Genomic DNA, 17,373 nt, shown 5'->3' with positions numbered 1-17,373 from the left:
TTCTCTGCAGTGTCTGTAAATTTATAATCCTTAATAATAAACATAAAAATTGTAAGGAGCAGAGATTTTAGACCATTTTATTTTTTGAGAGCTTCTTTTTGAATGCAATATACACATAAACATTAGAAGGTATGGTCAGGTTGGCTTAATGGGGGAGGTAGGCTCTATAGCAAAGAAAGAACTCAAGAAAACATAAGTGCAAGTTAAATGGATACAACTGAGTTGGCAATGCTCTTAGCACAGAATGACTGCTCAAATCATATTTGCCTGAAATTACTGAGAAGCAACAAGATACTTGGATAAATATACTTAAATAGAGTCACTTAATTGAATGTAGGAAAATGTGAAATATTGGAGTAGCCAGGTGGTATGCCACTGTCATATCTCTTTCATTTTAAGGCTAGTGAGTGACTGGGACGTTAGCGACAACATGATTAATGTAAGCCAGAAAGAGCAGACAGAAGATGTGATCAGGAAGTTCCTGGTGCAGCTGCAAAGTTTCTGAAGGAAAAGAGTTTGGTGGAATAGGAGAGACAGGCCAGAAGGGAAGGAGCTGCTGGGCACAGGGAAACAGAAACAAGGCAAGGCACAAATACACACAAGAATATACTGCTGCCAGAAAGGATCGCACTGAAGGCTCCTCAATAAAAAGATGAATTCTATTTATCCAAAATGGGTTGTTATTACCTTCAAATAAACAGTGGAATTTGTGGGGCTTCACAACTAGAATACAAGTTACACAGCTCTGTATAACTGTTCTCCTAAGTGTACTCCAGCTGTTGATAACCGTAAACCTTTGCTTGACTGAAAAAAAAAATTAGAATAGACAGTCACTCCAGAGACTGATAAAACTGCTTGCAGCAGATAGACATCCACCAACATCCTAACGGTCCAAGAGCCTCCAATAGTGTAAAGCTTCGCAAGTCATGTCCTAAAGGGACATGATTGGATAGATGGCTAGATTGATTAGATATTCATGGCCAAATACAACTTATATTTAACAAGAAATTCTGCCAAGTATGAAACAGACCAGTAGGGTGGCTGGTACCATCAGTCAGTCCCTGCAGTGGAAGAAGGCTCTGAGGCTCTCAGGAGGAGCTGAGGTTACATCTCAGGGAAGAATAGAGTGATTAACCACTGCATTGCCCATGCTTGTTGCAAGGAGGAAAGGAGGACAAAAAAAAAAAAAAGAAAGAAAGAATTTATCTCACTAGTAAAGGAAACTGAAGGAAACTGGAGGGTAGTTTTGTTCTAAATAAACTGCCTGTACCAGTTAAGTGTAACAACTCCTTGTGTATCTGTCCCTGAATTAAAGAAATGCAAGCCTACAGCTGGACAAAACTGGTTTTAGAGATATAATTTTTGTTGAAGTGAAATAGCACGCTTATTAGATTTACCTCTATTCTGTGAATCTACGATGTTACCTAGCGATATTTCTACTCATATAACAGGTGCTTAGTTTATTGTTCTGCACTTTTCTGTAGTGCCAGTGGCTGATGAAGCCATAATGCAGAAACTCGGGCTCTCAGGGCGGCCCAGGGGCCTGAGCAGGACACAGAGCCCTGAGAAGGCCACTGGGCACTGGTTGCTGGCCTCAAGCTCCAGGTGGGTCCTGCTCACTGTAGGATGGAGAGGCCCATCATGGAGTCTATTGCATAGTTTTCTTTACCTGCAAGAATTCAGAACCTAGTGCTGCACTTTATAATAGCAATTTAGCAATAAAATGATATAGCCATTAACAGTGATGAGCCATAAGCTTGGTACTGAATTTGCAAGGCCTCAGAGGACTGAGACTTGTGGGGCTTGTCCTGTCTGAACTTTTCTTCTGTCTAATGCCAATTTGGTTAGTTTTGTCTCTGCATAATACAACCACAGTTTTACATAGATAGCAGTAACAAGCAGTTGCTCTATGTGGAATGAGATGTTTACGACTCTACCTGATGTTGCACAGAGAAGTACAAACTTCTTATGATAGCGGCAGCCTTGTGAAGTAAATACACTGGATGCAGTATAGAGGAATACAGGCCTGGGATGCCAGAAAATGGAGACTCCACAGCTGGAAGATTAGCATAGGGAGTATGTCTGGCTCAGTGCAATAAAAGATAAAAAACAAATAACAAACAAAAGTTTGAAGAGAGCTACAGGTTTGAGGTCCTTCAACTTCCCTCTTCCTCCTTGGCAACTGGGGACACCTGGCATCACAATGGGCAACAAATCCTGTGCACTGGCCACGAGACTCATGCTTACGTTTTGATTCAAATGTAGAGTACAATTGCTGTACTCTGCTAAGCATAATTTGTGATGCAAATACGTTGCTGTATCACTCTGCTAAATCAAAATCCAAAGCAATTAATTACATATAACTTCCAGTTAGCAAATTTTGTATTAACATTAACCCCTCCACACATCTAAAAAATATCTAAACATCTAGAAAGACCTTGATCAAAAAGTGATGGACCCAAGAGACAACACATTCATATAAAATAAAAGAAAGAAACAACACAAAACTAATCAGTTTTGTAATAAGTGGTATTAACAGATCAGAAGCCTATTTGTCAAACCTATTCCAGGCATGATCAAAAAAATAAAAAATAAAATAAAGGGAACCTGCCCAAGGATTAAGGAAAAAAGTAACTTTGAAGATCTGTATTAGGTGTTTCATTCAAGTAAAATGGTCGACACAGGAAATAGCGCAGATACTTTCTGGAGAACTTAAGTGTGTGATGAAGCTGTCATCACTGCCTGACAAACTGGCAGTCAACATCTCAATACAGAATATGGGGGGACATTTAAGGTGTTGATAGTAGTCCATCAAAGGCCTTGAAAGCAAAGGCTTGCTTGAAAGCAAAGCTTTCCTTGATGCCATAGAGAAAAGTGAACCAAAAAAGGTGCAAAGCAATAAAGAATGATGGGCTGAAAAATGATCTTTACAGCTTCTATGCGGTCTGAATGAATATAAATGAAGCAAAAATGCATTTGTCAAAGCCAAAGAAAAGGACATTGCAGTAATAAAGACATTGGATGATGACAGCATGGGTAAAAATGTCTGTTAGAGAGACAAGAATGCCTGTATCTTAGAATCATGAAGAAAAAAATCTGCAAGACAGATTTCTTATACTATAACATGTTGAATATATTTTTATAGATTAGCTATGTCAATGAAATAACAACTTACTCAAACTGAAAGTTTGAACTAAATCTCTAATGTCTAACAGTTAAATCAATGAAGTCCAAAATTACTATCAGCTTATGTTCAGTATGACAATTGAACCTGGTCCCTAATGTTTTATTTCTTTATCAATCTCTTAAATGTCTTGTACATTGCACTATTAAATTCAGTAGCTATAGTTTCTATTAATATTTTAATTCTAAATATGCTCAAAATCATGCTTGAATGTTTTATCACTTAAGAACATCAATCATTCACATCTCTCTCATGAATCCAGCAAAATTTGGGAATTATAGCCATAGTTGGGAAAATTACTAACAATAAGTCAAAGTCTAAGACATGTCGATGAATAAGAAGGTCCTCATTACTTGTATCTTTGATTACTGAAGCTTAGATAGTATGAATTAAATAAATTTCACATTTTGCATTCATATTATAAACTGAACTTAACCACATTTAAGAAATATTGTATTTTTATCTGTATTAAATTTAACACTTTTTCTCTTTTTCAAGATGATATCAGTTTTGGATTCTGCAGCACAGAACATTTTATACCATCAAGAGAAATATTGCAAGCCAAGAATGACCTTGATATCTTGCAGTTCAGTCCCAAAGAACATCTTATTGGTGAACAATGGAAAAAATTGAGTCATGAGTCAAGACTGAGCCCATTTACTGTCTGTCTTGTATATTGTCCTCTCCATTCTCCCCATATGTGAAATAAAAGCAGCTAATATAAGGGGTGAACAGAGTTGTGTTTATGCAGTATAAATATACTGTGGTTAAGGCCACAGAAGCCCACCATTTCCATAGTTTTAAGTAAAAGTACCAAAAAAATTTCTAACTATAATTAAAATAGCACTATTCTTTTCCACAATACCAACCTTTATATTATAAGTGACTTGAAAATACCACAGGTATCTACCTGAAATCATGAAATACCTTCAATAATTTAAGATATTCTCACTGTTATCAAAAGTCACAACTGAAAAATTTCTAAATCGCTATTTTTTGTGTTCAGGCATTGCATAACAAATTTCAAACTGGGATCAAACTTACTAAAAATAGTTATGATCACAGAATCATAATGGTTGGAAAAGACCTTCAAGATCATCAACCCAAACATAAACCCACCAACACCATACCTGTTAAACCATGTCCCTCAGTGCCTCATCTACATGTTTCTTGAACTCCACCACTTCCCTGGTTAGACCATTCCAACGCTTCACCCCTCTTTCCTCGTAGAAATTCTTCCTACTAGCTAACTTGAACCTCCCTCAGTGCAACTTGAGGTCATTTCTTCTTATTCTAATGCCTCTATTTAGCAGGGTAGAAGATAAGCAACCATAAAGTCTCATCAAAACAAAGCCTGATGATTCCCTCCTCCCCTTTAAGTTATTAAAATCAAATGCTTTCACTTGGGACACTGCAGTTTGACAGAGTTGTCCTTCATTGTCTAGTGTATTGAATTTTATCATAATAAAACAAGAACAACTTAACAGGACATGGGCAGGTGGCATGAAATAAATCAAAAGGCTTCAACTTTACAAGGCAGATGCTCGGGACAATGTCTAAAAATAGTGTACTCTGTTGCAAATTGCTCAAGATTTCACATAAAACATCTGTTCACAAGTCTATTGCCAAAAATTATGCTCACCTGCAAATATCATGTTTCACAGAAGCCCGACATTGATTTCTTATACTTGACCAAACAGACAGCAGGAAGAACAAAATCTGGCTCAAAAAGATTAAAATGAACAGAAGCAGCTTCTACTATGAGTTGATGATCACCTCATAGTGAGAAAGTTAATCTGTTAAATTCTTTCAAGCATTAAATATATGGGAATAGCATCCAAATTTTATCTGATTGTAAATACATGATTATTTGAACATTTGTGAGCCTTAGCTATAGGGATTTTCTACACAGCAGGGTAAATCGTAGCAAATCAAAATGAAGCAGGAATGCAAAAGTCTATCCTGGGGAAAAGGCCAACACTTTGCTAGAAAACGAAGTTTTTGTCAAGGAAAACTGTCTTGTGGAACTATATTTGTTTATGTCTACATTGGGCTGGGTGCCCTTGCTAAGGCCTCTGCTCGGTAAGCAAGTGGAGCCTTTTCCATCATCTTGAATCAGAGCAAGGTATAATAAAAGTCACTAGTGGAGGTACATAAGAGAATTTTCATACACAAACAAAATCTGTATGAAAATAAAGATACTTATATATATTTGAGGCATTGGGACGGTATTTTTCCAAATTAAAACTTTTAAGTTTTCTGCCAGGAGTTTTCAGTTTAAAAGTGATGTTCCTCCAACAATATTATCAGAGATGAAGAATTCAGAAACAGCTTATAGGTATTTTCCTATTTGTCAAATAGTTAGCATTTTCAGAATAAAAATGCACATACTTTGCCACATTTTTATTTATTCGGAACTCAAAAATGGACAGATTTGAAAACGTGATGAGCAATAAAACTGTAACACTAATGACTGTTAAACAAGTGTCACAGCTAATGGCACACTGCGATGATTGTGGGAAACTTAAACGTAGGAGATCCACTAAGTTGCCTGTTTTGAGACAAAAATACACATACACAAATTCAGAATACATTATAGGCAATCAGTCTCCTAAAAGTCTCATCTTTTCTGTTATATTTGGTTGAAGATATCACAAGATCAAAGTTCACTGCTGCACAGTTTTGCACAACTGTAAACACAATGCAGAAAATGGAAGAACTGGATTAAAGTCTCTGAAAAGCTATAAAGCATGTCTGCATCTGGCTGATTTACTACTCATATCGATCACTACTTATAAGTAAGTGACACTACAAATGCTGCTCTTGCTGCTCTCCTGCAGAGAGGAACGTGATGGGCAGGCTTCGTGGCTGTCTCCAAATGTCTCACCTTTAAATTTCATGATGATAAATAAGCAGGCTTTTTTCATATATGTTGCCAAAAGGAATATAGGATTTGTTTATGGACTATGATCTGTTCTATTTAACTTATTTATCCACAATTTTGAGCAACTCTAATCACACAGAAAAGCTCTGACAAACCAATCTTTATTTATCTCTTTTTTATTCTAGGTATTCTTTCCTTGTTAATGAGAAATACCTAAGCAGCAGCCTGTCCCTACAATGTATTTCTGTTACTGGCACTGACAAAACTTACCCTTTATGAGCTTGAACATTCAAAGCAATTCAAAAGCATTAATCACATTTCAATTCAGTAAAATGGTAATGGAGAATACTTCATATCAATAAAGGTCAAGACATATTTAGGAGAACAATTCAATATTCAGCTGTACTGATGTCATCCAGACTGTACCACTTCTCATCTGCCTCAAGGAGAAATACTATGTATGCATGGTAGAACAATGTGGAATGATTAATGATTACTGATGAGCAGACTTGAAAAGCTTTGGAAGTAGTTTGATATGATTAGACTGAATTCTCTCTCTCTCTTATTTTTGTTAGCTAATGTGCATGCAATCTGGTAAGTGCAAAATATAGTATTTGAAATTTAGAAAAAAAAGAAAGTTTTTAATATTCATTGTGAACCCCATTTCAAGGAATGCTTATCCAAACGTACCCTTATCTAAATGTCAAAAATAGTCATGCTAAAGTGTATATACGAAAGGATGCTATTATAGAATTTCTGATATTGCCTCTTGCAGTAAAAGAGAAAGTGTCATGCAAATGCACCTCATCTTTCCACCATCTCTCCTTTCTGCCTGCAACTCAGTGGTACAGAGCTTTGTGGAAACTTAAATTCATTTGTTTCAGATTTTACAGGCTTAAGGCCAACTAAAGTTCACTTTTATATTACTATACACATATAGAACATGGGACCAAGAACGCCCCATCTAAAATTGGTTTCAACTTTATTAAGTTCTTTATAAGCACCAAATATTTTCATGCATGAAGATGATATAATTTGAAGACCTAAGCCTCACACATTACTATATCAAGAACACAAAGAAATGGACAAACATGTTAAAGATACAGTTTGGCTTACATGGCATAATTTGCTAATTAAAGCTCAGTGACAAGGAGAACTAAAAATGTATTTATCTCAAATAAAAAAAAGCCTTCATAGAGAAGGAATTGCTATGCCTCACAAAATGAAGTATGAAATAGCCCATAAGAATTCATGGGGTAATTCTAGATTCAAGCAAGTAGACTTTCCTAATCTCATCCTCTTGATTTTTATTTAATTAGAACCTTAGTCAGCCTTCACCTACTTATAGACTTCAGATGATCCTACTAATTTAAAACAAAAAGACATTTTTCTTCCAGGGTATCTGCACCTGGACTACTTCTATCATATAACATCTAAATTTACCAACAAAATGCAGAAAGAGTTTTTAACTACAAAAATATAATGGATTGTATTCTTGGCTGCTGTTTTCCCCAGGATAAATAAGACATTGAATGAATGAAAGAACGTAGGGCATAAAATTAGTGTCCTGTGTCTGCATACAAATTAGTTCACTTTGCTAGAGAAATATAAATGACCTGAATACATTTTACCCAATACAGAATTCATCAGAAGAGTTGTACTCCTACTTTTCCATTAGTATGAACAGCAGAAGGGGTTAGCAGACTGCTGGCTTGCCCTGAAGGAGATATCTTCCCGTCTTCTCATTTAAACTTATTTACCCTTATAAATCCAAATTTGAAAAGTTTTCTTTACCATTTCTCATTGCAATCACCTTACTTATCAAAAACCAGAAAGCAGTTTGGCACTTTTGATCTTCACCAAAGGCAAATGTAAGCAAATCAGCTTTTGGAAGTCCTCTGGAAGACACGTGGCTACAATTTGTGAAAGCCTGTCCTTGAAAATTCTTGCAATTACAGAATGTTAAAGATACTTTTTTTTTTTTTTTTTTTTTTTTTTAAACCACAAAATACCAAGGTTTTGGGCTAGTGGACAGGACTGGTACTGCAATTCAGTTAAAATGCTTTGTATGAGATGGACGTACTGTGTCTATCACAAATAACAATAGCCACAACAGTCATTTTGCAAAGGAACAAGTGCCTAGGTTTAAGAATTCAAGGTATCAAGCCACTGTAAAGTTACAGGAAATCCTTTCCAAGAAGAACACAAATTACATATACAGTGTGCAATTACGTACACTATCACATACAGAAAGCCAGAACTGGAATTTATAGATACAGCCTTGTAGATGAAAGAACCTATACAGAAAGTTATTTCTGCCATATTTTATAAGTTTTTCTTGAGGACCTCGTCAAAGGCAACCACAACTGCTTGCATATCTGTGTGGCAATGACTGAGCAGAAGGAAGAAGTTAAGAGTAAACAGATATATTGGTAGCCTTTTTCTCTTGCCTACCACTAGTAACTGCGGATTGATGGTCAAATCGGATTAAGTGCCATGAAAAAGTTACTGGAAATAGCCAAATTACTCTAGAAGATGACATATATTTCCTGGTGAAACATCAACCTGACTTGATGGAAAATTCAAGCTTACAAAAAACAAACAGGTGAAATGACTTTTTTTTTTTAACTAGTTCTCATTAAAACTGATGTTCAAGAAGAACTGAATGCCATGCTGCAATAACTAATTACTGCAGCATGCTTTGCAGTCATCCCTCTCCATCTGCTGAGACACAAAATTCTCACTGGAGGTGCAGATAGCACAGTGCTACTGGGCAGAAATCTTTCATCAGTCTTGCTCAAGACACAGACTCCTTCAAACCAACTTCATTAACCGTTTTGTCACTACTGAGCTGTTTTCCAATCAAACTTCTAAATTCAACAGATTATATGACATCAAATCATCAGATGCTGTTTTAAAGGTGAAAATATTTCTTCACATCTTAATTCATTTTCTGTTATCATTTATGAATGATCTTTATTTAGAGAAATTGTTACTTTTATTGCTCAGTGTTTCATCTAATAAAAAGCAGAAGTCAAATTACAAATTAAAATACACAACTTAGCTGTACTGAAACATTTAATCAAAACTATAGAAATGTATAAACCTCTCTGTATAATTGGTTTCAAATGAGTATTTGGAATTTAGTAGCTAATACTGCCCATTTTTTAATCCTTTAACAAATTACTTCCTCAAATTTCTACTTGAACCATCAACAAAAATGTAAATAGATTTTAATTTAAAATGTAAGGAGGCAAAATCTTCGTCAAAATCAGACATATATCTACAAATTCAACATAAAACCATTATATATTTATAATATCAACATGAAACATGCTTCAGTGCTTTTACAGTCATATTTCATTGACAGTATGAAGTACATCAGACAACGAATCTATATGCAAGATATTAGCATAGAATATTTCTTTTCTAATAAAAAGAAATTTTATTAGAATTTTTAGAATTAGAATTTTTTCTAATAAAAACCCTTGCCTTGAGTCAGCAAGGGTTTACTAATTGTTTAACTTCATACACTGCAAATAGTTCCACTTAAGGAGAATTGAAAGCAAATCAAATTAAGAACACAACTGAACTGCAGTATCAGAGTCAGAGTTAATACATTCAATAGTGTTCAAAGACTAACTATAATTACTAATACACCTATTTTCATTACTTTTTAAAAAATTGTTCTTAAAATGTTAAAATTAAGAAAATCAGTAGTTCTTGCACATCATTGTTTTTTCCCTCTACCTATTTGCCTATATTCCTCACCGTGACTTAATTTAGTCAATATATTTATACTTTGTTCTACAGGCGTAAACCAAGTACAAAACAATTTTGTTGTTGTATTACCCCAGCCAAAATGATGCCTCTGACTGCAAAATTTCTTTCTCCATTAAACAAGCGTGTGAGGAAAAAAAAAAATGTACACACACACACACATGCACACACACATACAAGCTTTCTGTATTAAGGAATTATCATGAACAGCTGAACATTTGGTATATAAGTCTACAATTACTACGTTCATATGAAGAGAAATAAGTATCAAATATTTTCACAGATAGCTTAGGCTACAAGACATTGTTGACTTATCTAAAACCTTAAAGAGAAATAATATGTTAACAGTAAAAATTATTTTTCATCCCCTTTCTGCCTCTCATACTGATAACACATATTTCATCAAATAATAATAAAATATTACATAATCAAGTTCTTCAGTATAAATCTGTGATTCAAACCATGCTCGCTGCCCCATCTGGAAGATTATCACACTTGATGTCTCACTGAGGAAATCACTCTACCTTAAAAGCCTATGAGATTTTAAATTCTGCTGAAAAGATCAAACAGATGTGTAAAAGGAACAAAAGTTTGTACTAAAACTCCAGGCCCTCAGGCTGACATTTAGTAGAGACTTGCATCATCTGTGTGCTAGGCTGAAAAAGGAATACAACCCTGTGTGTGCCAGAGACAGCTGGACGATCACAAAATAATTTACAGATCACAAAATTATGGACCAAAGTGCAAAAACTACCAAGACTTCTGAATAAAGTGAATAATGCACAAGCTGAGCACTCCAGCAGCACATTTGGAATGTTCTAGTTTTCCAGTATTTAAACCCCTATTATTTGAGCTAGCTACTTTGTAGAGAGGCGATAGGCTCTACAGCTATTCTTAACAAAGTGGAAGAATACCAGATTTTATTTTGGCCTGTGGGAGACAAGTATCATCTGGAGAACAAATAACACTTCAATAATTTTAAAAGGTCATGTTACACAAGAAAGAAGGCCAGACCTTTTAGTGATAACAATAAGATAGTGATAAAAGTAGAATGCTCAAAATGACTAACTGCATTTTTATGTGATAAGCAATTGGAAGTTGTCTAGTAAATAAATGTCTTCTAGTGTGTTCTTTATTTGCATAATTTACACTCTATTTTAGTAGCTTTTTATTTTATTTCACCATTTAAACCAGAAAGAAATAACTAACATGAATGACCAAATCTGAACATATTTAAGCAAAATAAAGCAAACCTTTATAGTACTTTACCACAGGATTACTATTTATGTTTAACATAGTTGTCCTGTATTTGGCGGAATGGGGAAAAGTATTATGAGCTTTGGTACAGGGAATCACCTCAAAAATGTACCATTGTAGTGAGAGGCAAGACTACCGACCTTAAGGTTGTTTTTTTGACAAACTAAGACAATAGTGTTAGGATTTAGTATCAGTTTCATATGTTGTGCTGTACTCTTAGGTGTTAATTTATTGTGAAATTGAGCACTTAAAGTGCTCTAAACAAATCATTTTATGAAGAAATATAAAGTAGATTGAACCGAGGCACAGATTGACACAGTGGTACATTTGTACAAGGCTATACGAGCTCAGACAGCTGTAGAGAAAATAGGCTAAGGTCATTTCCAGGAGCAGGAAAAGGTGCAGAGTCTGCAGCACGGTTTGCTCACAGTTGGCTTCTTTTGGGCCTTTAATTCCTTCTGGGTATTGCATGTGTATCAAAGTCAATCTAAAGCACCTCCGTGAAAGTACATCATCTCCAGTTCACAGACATAACCGAACTACATGAGTAGGCAAATCAGTTGCCTTTTCACTCCATTCAACTCCCATTCCAAATTACTATCTTAAATGCTCTTTGCTGAACAAATGTAAGAAAAGTTCTTAAACACAGAGGCCAGAAGGCTCTTACAGGTCTTTTATTTATCATTGAAAACAGGCTTCTTATTTTAAGAGGCTGCCTGCCTAGCATTTTTGAAAGAACATCATTTTGACAGGGTGCTGTAGCATTTTACAGATGTGAAATTACAAATATATAACTCCAATGCAACATTTAATAAAGAAAATTTAATAAGAAAAGGAAAAGCCCTCAAGACACCTTTTAAGATATTGCCTCTATAAAAATATCAAAGCTTTTCTTATTATGGGGTATCCAGAAATTATCTCCTCAGTTTGAGCAGCAATTTTTCCAGAGCGAACAAAGAAAACTCATCTCATATTGCTTACAGTCAATCACTTCAGGTTTAATAGTTTTGGAACAATTCTCTCAGTTAGACATCATCAGTCAGTGCAACTACTACTGCTCTGCATCATTTAATCCCCATTTAAAAATACGACCCTACATTTAATAAATACCACCTTGTGCTTGAAAAATATCCCCATTATTTGCATGACAAAAATGTCTTAACTTACTTGAAAGTCTTTCTCTTCCAGTATCTCTTTCCTCCACCTGACAAGGAAGGCAGCACAGACGTACAAGTGGAAGTGCGAAAAACCCTCTGGTTCAGACTGAAAGGAAAATATTTGAATGTAAAAAGTCACAGTTTTCATTACATAGTTACAATTCTCTGTATCTTTATGCCATATAATACCAGCTAAAAATGTTGGCTATTTTTTTTTTTTTTATTGTACATACGTTCTTATCCCAAGGTAAGGTATGCATCCATTCTTAAACTTTGATTCATTCTTTACAAATGTGTTTCTTCCATTTCTGTTTTTGTCCTTAGATTGTATCCATCCTTAAACACTGTATTATGTAGTTCAACATTAAGGTGTGAATGTGTATTCCATCAAGTGTGGTAGCTCTATTTTATTCTAATAGCTTTTTGATTATAAATTCTGCTATGCCAGGTTATTCACACTTTCTAAATACACAACTTAGTCAATAGTTGACTAACTGAAAGTTTCCTACTAAAAAACACCCCCCTAACAAACAAAAGCTCCAGTTCTATCCCTTGTGGCATAAATAAAACCTTTAGCAACTAAGATTTCTATATACATTTGACTTTAATTCCAATCATCAGATATAGTCACTTAAAAAAAACTCTTACTAGAAATTATTTTTTCATGATCATTCCAAAGAATTTAGTCAAATTTGGGATTCTACCTTTAAGAGACTTCATTGATTAAGCTTTTGGACTTTTTCTAGCCATCCACTTGGAATTGCAAAATCATTATGACACTAAATTATCAGTGTTATCGCTGTGAACTAATGCTACATAATTCTCATCTCTCATAAATCTAATTAAAATACCATTTAAAAACAATTAAGAAATTAACCACAGAATCTGACAAATGCAGGGATATTTAAATGAGATATTTAAATCCTTATGTCTAAACATCCATAATACCTCCTAAATATATCTTCTTAAAACACGGCAGAATTTTTATCATATTCTAAGTCATTTCAGAATTGCAGTTTATTGGGAAAAATAGTGTTGAACTAAAACAACATATTACTTCATAAAGTTCGTAAAACTGTACAGCAAACTCCACTGCAATGGAAGGAGGTGAAGGAAAGAATTTCTTCCTGCTGTATCTTTCCTTCTCTCCCACCTTTGACTGATTAAAGTGCCATTACGTTTCTGCAATACAGGAGGTTGGTACAAACACCATGGTGGCACCTACAGAAACTAAAGATCATCCTGTCCAAATTGATAAGAGTGAAGATGAAATGCCCATTTTCAGGTAAGTTTTAAGTTTTGAAGTGTACTTTGAACTGAAAATAGAAATGAGTTACACTGGGAAACAGAAAAAGAATATTTTGATTGTAAGACCCCTTGATATTTTTCCTTTTCCAGGAAAACTGTACTTGAATATACATGTTATATACTTGAATATACATTTAATATGTTACATGATAGCATATTAAAAAATCCTGAGACAGATAGTATTAAAACAGTATTAAAACAGTAGTTTTAATAAGACTTCTTTTGGAGCTTGTTTTAATCAGTAAAATCAAAACTAAATTTTACAGAATTAAGTATCATGTATTCACTGCCATTCTCCTGAAATATCCACATTTTTTACTTTAGTATTGACATTCTCCTCGGAATGTAAAGTTAATTTACGTAAAAACATAAAAATGTTACCTCAAGAAGACATAGTTGAAGAAAAATTGGTGTTACCACCTATTACATCAAACATTACTCTGGCAGTATATAAGAAATTTACTGAAGTCTAAAAGTGTAGAATGTCTATACAAAGAAAACAACTATTTGGCAAACAAAATTTGCAGAGGTAGCAATATTTTCAGTTTTAAATTAAATCCTTGATATTTATATAACATTTTCTAAAAAAAAAAAAAAAAAAGGATAAATCAATAAAATATTAAAAATTTCCTTAAATTAAGTCTGGAAACACTAAAAATTCTTGTCTTCTAGTTTTACTCAGCACTGAGTTACAATTAATTTCTCACATTTTCTATAAATTAAAAAAATGTCTTTAGCAGTAGCTTTTAGGCATACATTATATGTTTATATTACTGTGCAATACAGAATATGGTCTTGTAAAAATGACACCTTCTTCAAGACTGGAAGACAAACAGGATGATAATGACCAATGTAATAGACTGCCTTCAAGCCTGTCCCAGAAGTATACGCTGTTGTTGGTGAAGAATTTCTGGAACTAGATTAGTCACTGAAAATATAGGAAAAGGTAGCATCATTTGGCGGACTATGCTCTATGTTCACCTAAAGTTCTACTTTAAAGATCTACTTTAGGGAAGAGGAGAGGATCAGCTCAAGCATTTGTAATTAAAGAGGGACTATGATGGTTATGGGGTGGAGGCCTGGACAGAGGCAGCAAATACAAGTGGATTTAGACTGTTGAACAGAAAAATAAATGAACAGAAATGCAGATGACAGAAGGGAAAGAATAAAACTATCTTTGTACAGATAAAGAATAAAACTATCTTTGTAGACAAAGAATTAGGAAGTTGAATATTCTGTAAGCAGAAAAAAAAAAGAGAATAGGCCTTTCAAGATGATGGGATGATGGTAGAGTAAGAGTCAAGCAAAAAAAAAGAAAGAAGAAATAAAGGCAACAGCTAACAAACAGAATTTCTTGCAGTAAGGTAAAAGTTGTAAGGAGCTATAAAACAGTAACCAAAATAAATAAAAATAATACATGAAATGGGGCACAATCCATCCTGTCGCGCTCAACTCAAAATGAATACAAACAACTTCTTAACAATTTTAAAAGCATATTTTAAAGAAGTTGTCCAAAAGAATGACACTTCACAACACCCTTAAGTAAGTCAGTTCAGCATGTTTTGTCATTTTTCCTCATTCTGTAAGTCATCCTTGCTGTGTTCATTAAGAAAAGATTAATATTTAGGATATTTTATATAATGGATTATTTGTTATCCTTGCACAAAATAAGAAGGTTTAAATTTCTTTTATTACATCATATGAGCAAGAAAGATGGATCTGAAAGGAACATTTATTTTCCTCCAATGCCAGCATTAACACACACTAATCCTCCATTTTCCATCCCTCTCAATTATTCAAAAGCACAGGTGGTGACCAAAGGACATTGCAATGGTGCTTTCAAAGTCAATTTACAGTAATTGCCTCAAAATTATTTATTTTGCTCCCTGTTACAGTGACTCACAAAACTATATTATAAAACAGTCAAATTAGATAATCATAATATTTCTTTTGTGACAATAATCTAAAATTCTGCTTATAAGTCCAAGAATTTAGTCTATTATAACAGACTTAACTTCCACAGACAGAAGGTCAAAAGAAATAGCTTAAAAATATAAAAGCAAATACACTCAAAATTTTAATTATAAAAATTTGAAAATGTTTATGAAGAAATACAGAGACAACATCTGGAAATATATAAAAACCTTTGCTTTCTCTTGCAATTTTTCTCTGCAGCCTTTCTTTGCAATACAATTTTCTTTAGCTCTTTTAAATGGAAGCAAATAGGTTTAAATATGCAATTCATTAGAGAAAAAATGCATATTCCCTATAGACTTAAAAATTCATCATGCTTCAGAGATAAGACGAGGCTACAAAGTATTTTCAATGGATAGTTTCAGACAGTTTTGAAAATTGAGTAAAACAGCTAATGCATAATTGCCTTTTCTAACACCTGCTACCTATTATACTTTTCCATTTGTAGCATTTGAAGCTGCAAATAGTTTGATGTCTAAGTGTACAAAAATGCAGACTACAAGCTAAAAGCTATTTAAAATCAAATATAAACAATGACCTTGATTTAAATATTTTAGAAAGAGATCTCAAGACAGATGTACAGCCTTACAGACTTACTCTGAACATATTACCAACAACTCAGAGCACATTATCTAAGAACTATCTGTCATTATCAATAAAAATCAGTTAGATTGTTAACATCACCAATATTGCGTTGCCATACAAAAGCTGGATTTCCTCGGCGGCTGAAATGAGAGGCATGCGTTATACTGCACTCCCCAAACTTCTTGAATTAGACAATCACTGAGAGAACACGCGTGCAAAATTTGCAGTAAGACCAGCCTGATTATTGTCTAGTCAATGATTAGTCTAACCTACCTTCTATGCCCTGGATACTTCAGCATTTGAAAAGGATAATATCTCGTGTTAGTATATTTGTCAACGGACTAGGTGCAATACTTGGTTATTTCTGAAGTTCCCAATATGATTAATGCTATGTGCTAGAGATATTGAATACACTGAAGTACGGAACATACTGCATTCCACACTCAAGGACTGCCAAGCATTTTACAGTTACAGATGAAGAAGGCAAATTATATTGTTCATAATTATTATGCTATTACAAAGAGTAAGCACCATAGCTGTAAACATTTTTTAAGCATCTTTTTTTCCAAAGTATCTATGGCAGAAAGAGCAAATATCACAGGATCATCATGGAGAGCATGCACAGCATGTTGGCTTATCCTCCAAAATTTGCTTTTTCTATCATTTACAACTTTGACCTCCAACGCAGCAACATGATTAGCTATCAAAACTCAAATTTTCAAACAGTCTGATGGTCAACACAGCAATAGCACATTGCTGAGAAGTCCACCTACCTAACTGTCTTATCTCCGGCAGTGATACGTCTATTAAAAGATGACTGTGTAAAAACAGTGCAAGCATACATAAATATACATATATAGCATATATACATACATATATATATGTGTGTGTGTGTGTGTGGATATACATCTATATATCTCAGTACCTCCCCAGAACACTAGTCTGCCTTTCAGCGATCTCCTGCTCAGTCATCTCTTTAAGACATGCTGTACAGTATTTGTATTTAATAGCCAACGATGGGGTTGGCTTCACTGATCTGCCCAAAGCCCTGTGGCAAAGAATTCCAAAATGCAAGTATGTGCTATATAGCATGTCTGTTTTGAGCCTCACACATAGTAGTCTTAATGAAAGCAGTTCACTTACTGCATTGAAAGAGAGTATAAACAACCATTCTCTATTCATCTTATTCATGCAGCCTTTATCCCCTTTTATATGTCTTACTATTTTCCCCTGTCTCTTTTGCA

The 17,373-nt window shown here is 34.3% G+C and overlaps 1 protein-coding gene across 1 annotated transcript in view; it reads right to left on the bottom strand.

Moving 5' to 3' along the window:
• Nucleotides 1–17,373, bottom strand: part of TBC1D22A (TBC1 domain family member 22A) — a 148,001-nt gene that overhangs the window by 25,471 nt on the left and 105,157 nt on the right. Inside the window, exon 12 of the mRNA XM_088533244.1 lies at nt 12,273–12,368. Coding sequence (XP_088389370.1) covers nt 12,273–12,368 — 96 coding nt within the window. The remainder of the gene's footprint in view (nt 1–12,272; nt 12,369–17,373) is intronic.

Source organism: Tinamus guttatus, unplaced genomic scaffold, assembly GCF_059628265.1.
Source record: "Tinamus guttatus ecotype Peru unplaced genomic scaffold, ASM5962826v1 Tinamus_guttatus_pri_ptg000489l, whole genome shotgun sequence".
In the NCBI taxonomy this organism is placed as follows: Eukaryota; Metazoa; Chordata; class Aves; order Tinamiformes; family Tinamidae; genus Tinamus; species Tinamus guttatus.
Note: the sequence above shows the minus strand (reverse complement) of the source record. Positions and strands in the feature narration are given on the sequence as shown.